Source organism: Notolepis coatsorum, assembly GCF_963971535.1.
Source record: "Notolepis coatsorum genome assembly, chromosome: 8".
Taxonomy (NCBI): Eukaryota; Metazoa; Chordata; class Actinopteri; order Aulopiformes; family Paralepididae; genus Notolepis; species Notolepis coatsorum.
This window is the reverse complement of record NC_140172.1, coordinates 93,109,907-93,126,569: the sequence shown is the minus strand read 5'-3', so window position 1 is coordinate 93,126,569 and position 16,663 is coordinate 93,109,907. Positions and strand designations below refer to the sequence as shown.

General features: G+C 41.7%; 1 protein-coding gene across 1 annotated transcript in view; it reads right to left on the bottom strand.

The window, feature by feature from the left end:
* Positions 1–9,405, bottom strand: part of dscama (Down syndrome cell adhesion molecule a) — a gene marked incomplete at both ends in the record, with an annotated part of 242,599 nt that extends 233,194 nt beyond the window's left edge. The window contains one exon of the mRNA XM_084320475.1: positions 9,363–9,405. Coding sequence (XP_084176601.1) covers positions 9,363–9,405 — 43 coding nt within the window. The remainder of the gene's footprint in view (positions 1–9,362) is intronic.
* Positions 9,406–16,663: the final 7,258 nt, after the last annotated feature.

Genomic DNA, 16,663 nt, shown 5'->3' with positions numbered 1-16,663 from the left:
TCAATTAATAGGGGTCAGCCCTAGTATATTGTATACAGAAGATACAGTATATAGTATACAGAAGATACAGTATGGTCTACAAGTGTGTGAGTATACAGAAGATACAGTATATAGTACAGAAGATACAGTATATAGTATACAGAAGATACAGTATGGTCTACAAGTGTGTGAGTATACAGAAGATACAGTATATAGTACAGAAGACACAGTATATAGTATACAGAAGATACAGTATATAGTATAAAGAAGATACAGTATGGTCTACAAGTGTGTGAGTATACAGAAGATACAGTATATAGTATACAGAAGATACAGTATATAGTATATAGAAGATACAGTATATAGTATACAGAAGATACAGTATATAGTATACAGAAGATACAGTATATAGTATACAGAAGATACAGTATGGTCTACAAGTGTGTGAGTATACAGAAGGAGGTGGAGAAACCCCAGGAGGCTGTGTCTCTGTAGGGGTCATTTGGCAACAACTCCATTACCCCAATGACAGCCTTTAAAAATGTATTTCCAATAATAGCTAGGTATTGTGTGTGTGTGTGTGTGTGTGTGTGTGTGTGTGTGTGTGTGTGTGTGTGTGTGTGTGTGTGTGTGTGTGTGTGTGTGTGTGTGTGTGTGTGTGTGTGTGTGTGTGTGTGTGTGTGTGTGTGTGTGTGTGTCTTCGCCTTTGGCTTTCCATGTCTAGGTGTCTCAGGTCTACTACCTACAAGCTGCAGGACTAGTGCAGTGCAGTGTTTGACCGGTTCAGAGAAGCGTGGTGTTTTCAGAAGGAGTCATGGTTACAGCTATTCAAAGCCAACCGTTGGGCCGGTGGTACAGTTGAACCCTTTCACTACCACACTACCAAAGGGTTAACCCTTTCTCTACCACACTACAGAAGGTTAACCTTTCAATACCAACCGTCTGTAGTGTGGTAGTGAAAGGGTTAACCTTTGGTAGTGTGGTAGTGAAAGGGCTAACTGTACTGTAACATCCTTGTCTTCTATACTGATATACTTCTAGAATGAAATTAAGACAGATGTAAAGTTTAATGACAATTAAAATACGACATAAAGAATACGAAAATGTATAAAAGCCAAAACAAGACAAAGTTTGGACTTTTCTCCAACCCCGCCCTCTTTCTTTAATCATCGAATCACAGCTGTTGTTGCTTTTGTCCGAGGAAAACGACAGCTGTGAGTTTGAGATAGGTCAACTTGACAGTATCCTGACTTATGAGCCGACTCCTGACTCCATTTAGCTAAAGTCCTAGCAGTCCTGTGACTGGTTAAAGTGTTAGCCTACTGTCCCACTTCCCAGTGCAAATCTATGGATGCAGTCTGGAGTGGAAAACTAATTACATCAATCATTAATTTAATTCATTTGCTGATTCAAGAAACAGCTACAAGAAACGACAATGCATTGCAGACCACCTTATTTATAACTTGAGAACCCACAGCAAAGCCATATGCACATGTATAACATCATTTTATTTATCATTGGATTTCCTCAGGGGAGCACCTAAAATTTGATAAACATGCTCATTTGGCCCTAAACATACTAGAAGGGGGGCCCAGACGTGATCACACAGGAAGTGACATATTGGTACAATTCCATATGAGCAGCTATGGCTGGGAGGCTAATTGTCTTAACCCTTTCACGACCACACTACAGAAGGTTAACCCTCTACTACCACACTACAGAAGGTTAACCTTTCACTACCACACTACAGAAGGTTTTAAACCTTTCACTACCACACTACAGAAGGTTTTAAACCTTTCACTACCACACTACAGAAGGTTAATCTTTCACTACCACACTACAGAAGGTTAACCTTTCACTACCACACTACAGAAGGTTAACCTTTCACTACCACACTACAGAAGGTTAACCGTCTGTAGTGTGGTAGTAAAAGGGTTAACCTTCTGTAGTGTGGTTGTGAAAGGGTTAACCCTTTGTCGTGTGGCAGTGAAATGGTTAACCGTCTGTATTGTCACAGTGAAAGGGTTAACCGTCTGTATTGTTGCAGTGAAAGGGTTAACCCTTTGGTAGTGTGGTAGTGACTTTCCTGGAGTTGGTTCTACAACAGTTGAAAATAGTTGAGTGAATAGCGTCTGCAGTTCACGAGAAGTCTTTCTAGTGGACAGCTGATGTGGCCGAGCTCTCGGGATCGGGACACAGTAGACCTTGGTGAGTTACATGTCCTGTGATCACATTGTTGTTACCAGTGTTGTAGTGCTGCATTTGGAAGTAAGGGAGTTACTACTGTGTGACTGTGATGGTAGAGTGTAGACACACTACCCCCTCCCTGGAGCTTCTATCACACTGTATATTCCAACTAATACCACACTGTCATATGAAATTCAGGAGACACATTATACAGTATAACCACACAATGGGCTGCCATTGTATTATCCTCATAATTTTACACAAATTACACAGTGTTTAATTTTAGACACTATCGATGTGATCACTAGATGATATATTGCTGTTTGCCTAAAAATACCCATGTCTCTGCATGGCAAAAGAGATAAGTAAAAAAAATTATTAAGATTAAATACCATATAGCACAAGCTGACTAGAATATTTATCCCCCTTCCGCTCAACCACCCTCCTTCTGCGCTGTCTCCTTAAGCATTCTGGTGTGGGTTAAATGAAGCTTTTAACATTTCAACATGCAACCATTAACATATGCTTGAGTCCACTCTCCTCCTAACAACCAAGAAAACGCATAAGCACACACTGGGGAGGGATTTCCACTTTAATGCCCCCCCCCCCCCCCCCCCCCCCAAAAAACACTAAATACAAACTAGCATTGACAAAATGATCTGAAGAGTGACACAAGGGGGGGAAAACTGCACACCACTAATCCAGAATAATTATTTATCCTAATGAAACTAAAATATGAACAAATTATCGCAAATTCATCAGTATCAATACAAATAGTAAGGCCTTATTGCCATATGCTACCAGTATTTCCCTCCAGTATTTCAATTATCCCTTTCACTACCACAATACCAAAAGGTTAACCCTTTCACTGTGACTCTATGTGGAATTACAGATATACGGTATGGTAAACACCAAATCACACTAGCCTACTCACACCCAGTTTCACATTGACCTGAAAATGACCTCCAAACAGTGTTTTACTGGTGATGATCGCTGTCAGTGTTGTACTCAAGTACGAGTCCTGGACTGATTTTCAGGACTCGTGACTCGACCTTGAGCACTGATGAATCGGACTTCGACTTGGACTCAAGCATTGACTGCATTCGGACTCGGAAGGTGCAGACAAGTCCGAATGCGGCACGGTGGTGTAGTGGTTAACACTGTCGCCTCACAGCAAGAAGGTCCAGGGTTCGATTCCCGCTTGGGGACCAGGTTTCGACGATGCCAATTACCCAGGTGGGGGATCTCCCGGGGCTTTCTGTGTGGAGTTTGCATGTTCTCCCTGTGCTCGCAAGGGTCCCCCCCCCCCCCCCGATAAGAGAAACCCAATGGAAAAACATGCAAAACAACAGATCGCTAACGCTGTCGAAGACGGGCAGGAGCACTTGGATGGTCCCAGGGCGTGGCTCATGCCACAGCCCTCGTCTGCTCCCGGCTGCCCATGGGGGGGAAGGACGACGGGATGGGTTAAGCGCAGAGGAGTATCGCATCGGCGATCCTACAAAAAACAATGCATGCGTGTGTGTGTGTGCTAACCGCTAACATTGAGGATAATTGCATGCCAATTAAAGACCTCTGCGACAGGTCCTGCATTATTATATTATTATTATTATTAGGACTCAGACTTGATACATTTTTTTTAATAGGCCCTAATCATTTGGCATAATATATTGATGGCTAGTGCATTTGTTTGAAACCGTTACCGCTGTGTCATTTATGTTTAATGTAGACCTTTTTTTATTTGTATGTCAGCTCTTTGACTGCCAGAGTGGAGTGGACAACCTTGATGACTTGGACTCGGACTAGGGTAATGGGGACTCGACTCTGACTCGACTCTGGCTCTTCTTTGGTGACTCGGACTTGGACTCAGACTCGAACACTGGGGACTCGAGACTCGACTCGGACTCGAGATTTAGTTACTCGACTACAACACTGATCACTTTAAACAATGTTTTACTGGTGATAATCACTGTGAACAATGGTCCTCATTCTCGAACGGACATACGTAAAAGTTACCAAGGAATTCCTTCGTAACTCGATTTACATACATATTCGGCATTCTCGAACGGCTTCGTACATTTGTTGTAGGATTTATGTAGGATTTACAAACTCGAAAAGGCAGTCGTAAGTCGGACAGACCGGTGTGCGCTTGTATTTTCAACAGCTTTCTCTGGGACAAGTCATTGGGGTTTGTCGATACTACAGACATCCGTGGAATTAAATAATTACAATGATAAAAAATACGACAATATTTGTATCATTAACAATTACATTTTGCATTTATAGTCCTGACTCAATGAGGCATTGTGAGCATTACACACACACACTACAAACTAAATAAATAAGAACTAAACCAATTGCCGCGGATATAGCTACTGTATTGTGGAATATATTGTATTAATATGCCATATACTGTCTTCTTCTCTATGATATTTATTGTTGGTTTGATTTATGCCTATTGCTAGAACTAAATACATGCATGGAGAAACGGCTTAGTGAGGCAGCCTCAGCGCACAAGCACACACGCACAAACGTACTGTATACGTGCAAAATGAATAGTTCCAGCAAAGTAGGCTTCTATTATTCTAATGACTTGTTTTATTAGGTATTATAGTAGTAAGTTCTACTGTAGAACATGACATATTAGCATGACATCTCATTTAGTAATGTCAATACTGAACCACTGCGTGATTGGCTCTTGAGACTAAATGAGATGTCTGGGTTTCATCACCTGTGCATTGTATCTTACTATTGCACTTCACTGTTACATTTGCACTCTGGTTGGATGGTGTATTGTACTTTTGCTGTATAATAACAATACATTTTAATCTAATCTCATTTTGAGATCAGTCGCAAATCGATTTCGCGCTACCTGTTGAATGGGTCAGCATGGTGCAGATGCAATTCCGACCTTTTGCTGTTTAGCACACGCCTCCTTTGCCTTATAAGGAGCTGGTGGGGCGTGTCTGTATGCAAATGCAGGTGTACGAGAACACACTTTGCAGTCTATTAACTAAGAATTAACATATTTCATTCATGGGAACCCAGCTGCGAAGATTTTGGCACTTCTGGAGGAGGAATGCTATGCTGCATCTTGATGAAGATCTTGGATCATTTGACAGTAAAGGGAGCCAAGGATAAATACACATTATGTTCTCTCTCCTGACACGGGTATCTTTATCCCAAACCTATAGGTCTCATCTGAGCTATAAGTTGATTAGAATCTCTCTCCTCATGACAGCTCTATCAAGGTTAATCTTGTATGCAGGTTCCCTGGGCTCTTCCTGATCGAAGTGAGCGGTCTAAGTGTTGCTGACAGGCATTCAAATGCGAGGACCTCGGAAATCTTTAATCTTCTAAATGCACTCGTTCGGAGCCCTGCAGGAGGAGACTGGAGTTCGTTTTTTATTTTTATTTTTTACATTCAGCCTCTTGCTATTTTTATGTGATGTCTAAAGAAACCACACACAGGAGGCCTACTTCTCTCCCCTGCATGTACCATGCGCTCTCTGTCTGAAGGCTGGAAGGATCCGCACTAAAAAGGTTCATGTTTTAATAAGCTGAGGTACACTCAACACTGCAGCTATAGGCTCCAAGCTAAAAATACATACGCACAAAAATGCCCGCATACATACACACACACACACACACACACACACACACACACACACACACACACACACACACACACACACACACACACACACACACACACACACACAGACACACCACACACACACACACACACAATGCCCACATACACACACACACACACACAAATGTACGCATTCGCACATTATGTACACACACACACACACACACACACACACACACACACACACACACACACACACACACACACACACACACACACACACACACACACACACACACACACACACACACACACACACACACACACACACACACACACACACACACACACATCCGTGTGCACTCATACAGTATATACACACACAAGACAGACACACACAGATACAGAATAGTACTAAGTGCCAATTGAGGAGATTCACAGTATATTTAGACCAGCCTATTATTGTCCAATTGAGCATGTGTCAGATTTGCCCCGTGGCATTACTGAGCAAAAACAACATTATGGTATTTCCACATTTTATCTATCTATATAGATAGATCTGTTGTTTCCATTACATTTGGGTTTTAATAGAGATACTGTTGGAAGAGCACTCTAAAGCCTCAAGTCGTTGGAATTAAATTCTACAACAGATTTTACTCTCTAGAATTGTGAGTTGTTAAGATCCATAGACAGATGCAAATAATGTGCCCAAAATGGACAACTGAGCAGATGAAAATGTAGTTTGTACAGTATATAGACTAATGTCTATAAATAAATCCATTCATTCATTCATTCTTTCAAACCTTTAAACTCGGAAAAATCATCAAACTAAATCATATTCAAACGCATTACTCTCAATAACTGTCAAAACTAAATTAATGCATACAAAACTGAGTTTTTGGATGTGTGTGAGGTTATGTGCAAAATAAATCAGCATTGTTTTATTTTTTTGTGAAGTGCCCCTTTACAGTAAGCATAAACTATCGTCATTTGAGTCAGATAGGGTCCAGAGCTTCAAACCAGCATCATTGAGATATAAGGCTAGAATGATAGACCAGCCACTGCAAAGGGGCCTGAAACACATCTCATCACAATGGATTTTGTAAAATGTATAAATAACAGCCACAGTGATATCAACAGATCTTAAACAGATCAATCATCAACAACTTCTTTCAATCTAATAATCCTTAAAACACAATGCTCTCACTACAAAAATAAATATGATTGGGCCAAGAGAGAGACAGGGCTGAAATGGGGAAGCACTACTTCCGGGGTCACCTGCTCGAACCAACCCCACACTGCGCCACACTCTCAGTATCGGGGTATCTGTATAGAGACCACCTCAGGAGTGCAAAACAGAACCCTAACAGCATTTGTTTCTGGTCTTCGCGTCTCTCTGCACAGGAGAGCTGCACACACTGTACTATTCTAATGGTGCCTGGTCGTTTAGAGTCACATCCTGAGGACCATTCTGTGAATACAGAATATGAAGAAAGATATAACGACGCCTCGGATGAACAAACCTTTTCATATAGAATGTAATAATTCATTGTTGTACATTTTAATAATTGTGTTGAATCAACAGATATACTGTGTGTCTTTTGTGCTGAACAGAGACACGTGGGGATATAGTCACAGTGTGTGCGGTAGATTATTCTAATGTCTTTACACACAAAACAATGTTTAATCTTCAAAGTCAATGGAAAGGTGTTGCCATTCAAAGTTTCCATTGCTGAAGCTTATACAGCAGCAGCCATTTTAGAATGGCTGTTGTCTGGACCGAAGAAATACTGAAAAAGCCATTCACGTCGTCTTCTTCAGACAACATTAGCCTGTTTGAGCGCAACACTATGGGTTGAGATTTAAAACTAGGCGTCAGTCAGTGAGAACAGGTCCTCTCTGTCTCTGCAGACAGGGACGCCTATAGGAGCCTTTACTATAATGGCCATCAATGATTTTACTTTATGCTCCTCTGCAAACAACCACTGCCTTCATCCACCCCTCAGCACTGCCACAAAATGGTCCTGCTGTCATCTTTGGTTGACGCATCCATTGCATGTGTCCACTTTTTTTTTTTTTTAACCCTTTCTATCTAGCATATAGATAGACCCTCTAAATGCCCCAATTTTCTTTTGAGATAATTTCTGCACCACCAACCCCGCCACCACCCCACCCTCTAGCCCCCCCCCCCCCCCCCCCCTCAGCCCCCCTGCCCTCTCCACAGCCTCCCTCTTCCTTACACACCCCTGTTCGCTGTATTCACATGTGAATCCATGGCACCCCAAATCCAAAAAGCACAATCACGTCTTATCAAATCTATCCTTTTTTTCTTCTTCTTAAAAAGAAAAGGGGGGGGGGGGGTTGGGACATAATGAGAGGAGCACTTGGGAAAGGATGATAAGGGCTTGTCTACTGCCTTTTTCCAATCCAAAATGACTCCATGTCTATGTGCTTCTAATATGGCGGTTGCAATGCCATAAAAACACACTCACACACACATGCAGCCAACATATTTAATCCCTTTTCTCAAAGAATCTGGATAGATGTAACAGAGATGTGCAAGTGAAACGTGTATACATATTATTTAATTTGATCCTTATAATAACTATACAATGATCAGACCATGGTATCATTTAAGTGGATATACAGTATATTTTGTATTTCTTAAATGTATTTCTTGGTTTAGGAGCAGACAAATTATTTCATGAAAACCTATACAATAATAGATTGTAATTCATTGTAATTTCATTAAGTAATTAATTCTATAATTTGAGTACAATTTAAATGCAGTTTTGAGGTGATTGTAAATTGATGTAAACATTTACACAATACGATACAGAAAATATAAAATTTTGATAAGACTTTTAGACATGAAACTATGGCTGCAAAGTATTATTGTTCATACTAAACATTTAAAAATGCATCCAACGAAATTAACCCAGACTTAGGCCCATTTGATGAAACTGAACAAATGGCCTTCATGGTGCAAACAAGCAATGCATCAAAATGATTATCATTTAGGTTGCATTTTACTACTAAATGTTGCAATTTTGGGAAAAAGGAAACAATGGCAATGCCAATAGCTAGTGTGTCCCTGATCTTGAAATGCCACTATCTCTCTCTCTCTCTCTCTCTCTCTCTCTCTCTCTCTCTCTCTCTCTCTCTCTCTCTCTCTCTCTCTCTCTCTCTCTCTCTCTCTCTCTCTCTCTCTCTCTCTCTCTCTCTCTCTCTCTCTCTCTCTCTCTCTCTCTCTCTCTCTCTCTCTCTCTCTCTATGTACCAAAAAGCAATCTAGAATGTTCAAAATGCGCTGGTATAGATTAGGCCCAAGTGTTAATACATGATAATATAGCTATGGACAATTAACCTGGATGTAGTACCAAACCCAGTGCAGCCCATATACTGTAAGCTCTCCCCTATAGTCGCCTGTGTGGACATAGCAACAGCCTGTTACCCTATATATTTTATTCTCCAAGATAAGGAATCAATATTATAAATCTAGAAATAATCCTGGTGTATAGGCCTACTTGCACGATCAGTTCTACTGGAAAATGTACATAAACTTCAAGATAATGTGAAATATGCCTACATGCAATACATACCATTCAAGATGCACTGGAAAAAGATAATAGCCAATATCCACATGCCACGCTCCGTTCAATATCCCAAACTATGATGCAGCTTCTTCTCACTCCACTCTTTCTTCCTTATTTTCCCGTTATTTCTTCAATAAGTCAATTGCAATGAAAGAGAGGCGCCACAATTCTGTGTCTATCTCTCTCTCTCTCTTTCCCTCTCTCTCTCGCCGCGCGCGCGCTCTCTCTCTCTCTCTCTCTCTCTCTCTCTCTCTCTCTCTCTCTCTCTCTCTCTCTCTCTCTCTCTCTCTCTCTCTCTCTCTCTCTCTCTCTCTCTCTCTCTCTCAATCCTTCACGTCGGGAAGAGGAGGTACTGTATGAGCTTCTGATTGTCTTCTGGTGGGAGCGATGATCCAACGGTACGTCTCTTTTGTAGTGACCACGCCGTGTCTCGGGGCAGCCTTCCCCGCGTCTACGCGCGCAGCTCTGCGGGGTACATGAGGTGCTCGGCTCCGTGCGCTCCGGTCCAGGTGAGTGCTGCTGCTGCTGCTGCTGCTGAGTCAGAGCGGAGACGAGGCTGGATACGCATAAAGCAGGACACCCCCAATGGACACAGGTGCACTCCTAAATAAAACCAACGGAGGAGGGGAAGAAAAAATAACGAAGCGGTCCAAATCTGGAATGCCCTAACAAAAATAAATAAATAAATAAAAGACTATGCATAAATAAAGCGACAAAAAAAGTTCCCAGTGCTAAAAAAAATGAATAAAGTTGGATTTGAAAAATAGTATGGACTTGTGGCGGAGGCAATTGTTAGCTGTACTGAAAACTCATACTCTCTTCACCGCCTCTCTCCATCCAGCAAGCAACAAGCACACGCATCTTCCCGCAGCCAGCCGTACAGATCACACTGGTCCCTCGCTAACCTGCCCTGCCTCACAGCGTTATGGAATAACCCTCCTCTTCTCTGCAGCCGCTTTTCTTCTTCAGTGCCTTAAAGGTGCAGGGGCGCGCGCGCAGCTCCCCACCCTGCAGCTGAGCGCAAATACCACCTCTCTAGTCTAGTCCTATGAATTCAAGAAGGATCACTGTGAGATAATAGATAAACAGGGAAATGTGCATTAACATAATCAAGAGATAATTAGCCCGCACAGAGTCTCTCGTATACTGGCACCGTTAGGCTGGAGGACGGACACCGAGTGAGGGAAGGCGGGATGTAGGAGGACTACACCTGACTGGATATGCGTTCGGTTCGGTTTGGAAGAGACTAAATTATCTTGATTGGAGCACCTCAAATCATGTATTTTAATGTGTTCTCTGTATAATTTATGAACCCCGGGGGCGATTTGGGATCCAGCCAGCCCTCCCCTGCATCCATTAATTGACCTTGACAAATATAAGCAACGACCCCCAGTGCACCAGGGGGCATCAAACAGCGGCCATGTCAGACAACCCCCCCTACTCACGACTACTGGGGGAACCATTTAAACCACGCAGGGTCCTACAAAGTAACACTCACTGCCGAGGCAGATCCAGGCAATTAAATAATAATAAGAATTTTAATATTTGTCAATGTAAAATAGATAACCATCAGGGCAAAACATAATTATTGCTATGTATTATATATTCGTCTCACTGTTTTCATGGGTTAAAGGTGCACCACATCACTTATTGAGTCTGGATAGGCCTATGAGACAATAATACATCTACCAAAATTTATCATTTAAGAACTAATCTAATTGTTGCCTTATTTTATTGAAAACCACAGGCACAGGATTCTATTATATTCTTTCTGTGCATATATGCTAGACTCAAAGAAAATACTCTTCTGTCATTTACTACTGAACAGGCTTGGCTCAACCATTCAGAATCCCCTTTCAACAGCGGCACCAACTCACACATGTGTCATGTAAGACAGTAACTGTTGTGCATGTATATTTCTATTCAAAATCATTTTAGTAAGCAGTAAGAAAAAAAAAAAAAAAAGCAAAGAAAGCTGATATCATGTGACTGGATTCCGTTTGGCTCATCTTTTGTTCTGTTATTTGGGGGGGAGTGTAGTTTTAGCTCCATGGCATGCAGTCTCTGTCTCTTCGATTTAGCATCCACATACGAGACCCGCCATGCACACATAACACACTGCAAGAAGGAATACAGGACCTGTCACTGCTTGTCTGGCCTCTGTGTTCCTCTATCCAGTGAGCCCCAAAATAAAACAGATCATTATCGCCAACTCCAGTCACCCAAACCAAGATGGCAGAGTAACCATGCACTATTCATCACACATTGTGTACAAAGTTATTCCTTTTGTGTGTGTGTGTGTGTGTGTGTGTGTGTGTGTGTGTGTGTGTGTGTGTGTGTGTGTGTGTGTGTGTGTGTGTTGATTTTGGCCTATCTTTTTTCCCTGTCAGTCTCCCTCCCTCCCTGCAGTGAGGAGGTACGCTGTTCATCCAGTTATGGGCGCTGTGCTCCTATCTGAACAGCTCCTGTACTCCACACCCGCCTACAGCACCTGCCCCTGCTCAGCCATTGGTCTGTAGCCATGCCACTCTCAACCGCCATAGGCTTTCATTCTGATGGCATATTATTAGAATATTAGTTTCTAAGGTATTCTGAGAACATGGCAGATTCTTATATACTAAGACTGTCTGCAATATGATCTAAAATCATATTAAATCATAATGTATAGTATATTTGATTCTGTGAAGCACACTTTTAACACCTGGCCAGTGGTGTATTTAGGTCCAACGTTTCAAATGTACTCTTTATAGATTAAAATGTACACTGAGCTTTCTAGAACTGGTTTACACATGACCCCTCACACACACACACACACACACACACACACACACACACACACACACACACACACGCACACGCACACGCACACACACCTACACACACACACACACACACACACACACACACACACACACACACACACACACACACACACACACACACACACACACACACACACACACACACACACACACACACACACACACACACACACACACACTTTATCCATACTGTATGAACTCTGTTTTCTTATACTCAAGGCTCGGTTGCCCTCTGTACCCATTCTGCAATCTGTGCAGAGTAGGAGATGAGCCATGAAGTTTATTTATGTCTATAAATGCTGTGTAGTGTGGATGCCTACTGTACATGAGTAGGTGAGTAACCTACATGCCATTACTGCTTTTTATCTATTGACTCATTATAGCTACTTTATTATGTTGAAATAACACCCGCCCGTTACTATCACATTGTTTATCATTACATACAATGTATCCATGCCTGTAGCAAATGCTGAAAAACAGGTAACAAAATTTACTTTTTAGCTTTAGATTTAAAAAAGTACCAGCCAGAGAGATTGTTTACTGGCCACAAATGATAAATAGCTTTTTAGTATACCATACTATGCATTATTATATATAGTGTGTGTTATCGCTCCACTCCACGCTATGGTATGCTTGTGCCAGCACAGGAGATACGATTACACTTTTTTTTTTTTTTAATATAGGCTATATACATATTTAACCAATATCTTCCTTTTGAATAAAATAGGCCCAGGAATCAAGATTGTTAAAGCTAATTAGCCTAATCCATGTCAAAAAGAGTAGTCTATAGTAAATCTATACACACACACACACACAAGCGCGAGGGAGAATAGCTTATAGCAACATTAGCATTTTTGCTAATGAAGTGAAATATTAATTATCATCAACTATCCAGTTAGTTTGTATAGTGTAACTTACAGAGAGAGAGGGAGAGAGGAACTCCTCACTATTGGAACTCCGCAAAAACAAAAGTGATTTCTCCTGTGGCTGTGGGAGTTACCAGGGTTAGCTTAGCTTAGTTAGCGTTAGTGTTAGCAGCTAACGTTAGTTAAGGTTTTTACCGCGATGTGGGCATACAGGAATGGCGAGGATGCAAAGCATGTTAGACACATTGGATCCGTTGCTCACAGAGTTTTCATTGCATAGAAACAGCGCGACTCGCGAGAGGAGTTGTCACAGGGCTGTAGAACGCAGGGCTGAACGTCATAGCTTCTAAAATTGAAGGTGCGGGTATCGGGCTCAGCCCCTCCCTTACAGCTGGAGTTGACGTGAAATACGAAGTTATCAAATGGGGGCGAAACGCGCACTGTCGAGTTCTGGCTGTAGGCAGAATCACTAATAGTGGTTTAAGGAAAGTTATTCATATTATAACGTGATTCATTGCACACTAGTTAGATTACACGTCGCATGTTATGACTTTGAACGTCTGCCATTTCCACCGCAAAAGGCACATACAAGTAACAATACAATGCGTCGATCATGAATATGCAAATCGACTACATTTCATGGTCGATGACGTCGAGATGTCGATGAATTGTTGCAGCCCTAGTGCAGATTGGGGGGCCATTTTCTTAACCATAATACTCAAAGGAATAATAAATTATCTTAAAATCTTTAAAAGATATTAGAACAAACTATTTCAAACTACAGATGTAGCCTTGATAGCAGCTTTGTCTCTTGACCAAAACAGCAACAACACAAAGGGGTAAAGAACACAGACCCTACACATCGACCCATCGACCCACACCCCCACCCCCCTCACCAATGTGTTCCTCTCCTATGACTAATCATTCAGCCATATGGAATCCTTTTCTTTTCTTTTGAGTTTAATCCCAAATCCCAGTGTTGTTTAAATCCTAATCCCAGTAAATCTTTCTGTTGTTTTTAAACGTCACACATCCTCAAGATATTTCCAGAGTTTTGAAAAATGTGCATGATGTCAGGGGAGGGTGTGTATTGTTGTCGTTGTTGTTGTTGTTGGTGGTGGTGTTGGGGAGGGGGGGGGGGTGAAATGTCTATCACTCTTACAGTAATTTACAATGCATTATGTCATTTTCTAATATGATCTGTGCTTCAATATGTTGCTAATGTTGGTTATGGTGCCTCATGAAGGTATTACCGAGAATACACTTAAAAGTCATATGTGTTTTCAATTTCTCTATTTGTCAATGAATTTGGGAATACATTTTTTTTGTTTTTGGTGGCAGGGCAAAAAAAGAAAGACAGACAGAAAGATGAAGGGTCTATAAATATCACATTATGACAAACACTTATCAAGTCATGAGTAACCAAGTTTTTGAGTACCGTAGATTTCCTTCCATGTCGACGACAAGGTGAGGCCATGATGGCAGAGTAGACGACAAGGTGAGGCCATGACGGCAGAGTAGACGACAAGGTGAGGCCATGATGGCAGAGTAGACGACAAGGTGAGGCCATGATGGCAGAGTAGACGACAAGGTGAGGTCATGTTGGCAGAGTAGACGACAAGGTGAGGCCATGATGGCAGAGTAGACGACAAGGTGAGGCCATGACGGCAAAGTAGAGGACAAGGTGAGGCCATGATGGCAGAGTAGACGACAAGATGAGGCCATGGCGGCAGAGTAGACGACAAGATGAGGCCATGACGGCAGAGTTATTATCAGTGAGAGATGGGAATGACAGGAGGACAATATAATATCTGCCAATATGATCTTTGAAATGTATAGTGCTGGGCAACTAGTTGGCGCAGTGGGCAAGGCGCTCGCCACCAATGCAGGAGATGTTGGGTTCGAGCCCAGCTCTCGGCGTTGCTACCAGCTTGGCTGGTCGTTCATACCAATTGGCAGTATTAGGGGGTGGGAAGCTGGTGGGTGGGGATCGGACGTTGTGGACAGCGACTCCTACAGGTCGGTTGGTGCGCCTGTGCAGTAGAATCAGGAAGCGACGAGGGCGGCGTGTCCCTCCCATGCAGACCATCGCCGCTGAGAGATCGCGCTGTGCAGGTGAAAAGATGCGACGGCTGCCTCCTCGAGTACCGGAGGGGACACGTGATGCAAGGCTTCATCTAACAACGTTCGAGACAGGGGAGGGTAGAATTGGACAATACGAAATTGGGGACAGGAGGAAAATAGAAAAATGGGGAGAAAAAGTAGATAAATTTTTTTTATAGTGCTGATTAATTCAACTGTACTGTAGTTGTTACTTTAAGGAATATTTTCCTGTGTTTTGGAATAGTTTAAAATAGTTCCCTCACAAAACACAGAGGGTGAGCATTTCAGGTGACGACCAATCACCTCAAACTGAACTTAAGCAAAACAGAGCTGGTCCAATCGTCCCCGCTGACAGATCTTTCGATCACTTTAATAATATTTTAAAGTTGTGCGTCAAATGAGAGAAATACTTTCTTAGTTTTCCCTCTGCTGCTCCATAAGAGCAAGGGCTCCCCTACATTTTCAAAAGCCTTGAGAAAGCTTGATGAGTTATGCATGAAATTCATTATATTTATTGCGTGTGCTTGTTCTGGAGACCTATTTCAGAACCAACCCGAGATGCACAGCGTTGCTTCCCGACTCTCCTCTCTGTTACTACACTAAGAGCAGCCTTTGATTGATTGATTGATTTTATTTATGGATACAAAGACACAACAAATCCAAGGGATGACATGCAAAAGTGAGAACACTTATTTCCAGCATGGTCCCCGATGTTCTGACCAAAGGCCATATACAAATAACATATAAAACAACACATAAAGCAAAAGTCCACAACAAATCCATATTCTACATATCTAAAAACAAGTCAATATCATCCTGACCAAATACCATAAAATAGCGCATTTCATTATACCATCATTAAAACAACAATACAAGTATGACCTGACAGCTATCCGGCCACTTTACCCCAGAGATATGAGCAAACCTGACCTTTAAATATTCCTCTAGAACCTGACAGTTTTATCCTAAGTGGAAGGCTGTTCTTACTCCAATTCCAGGAATATGATTTATAAATATAATTTATCTGTTCAAAAGTTGTCATGAGTTGTCATGGGTTGTGTGGTCCTAGATACATTTATCCATGTTCTTTCATTGAATGCATAGATACAAATCTACAAATGTGTGTACCATTACAAAGTGTGCTATTAAAACAAGCAAATGCCTATGTGTAGGTGTAACTGCAGCTATGGTTAACAGTTGGTTAATATAGTTATTTATGTTTACAATTTATATGCTTATTTTTGTATAATAGTAATAATACACTCAATCGCTTTTCACTGTATTTCTTATTTAGTCTAGATGGAAATAGGGGTCCACGCGCACCCCCCGGAACTTTTTATGCCACCTGATTTTTCTTAATCCTTAAAGTGTCTACTTTCAGAATCTGCCAGGTGCCAAGCTGAAATAATGTCAGAAAGGCTCCATTTTTAACCCTTTATTGCACCTAACCCAAAACCGAAACATTAAAATTTGATCTAGCAAGAGGCATAACTGTAACTGAGGGGTACAATTCCCT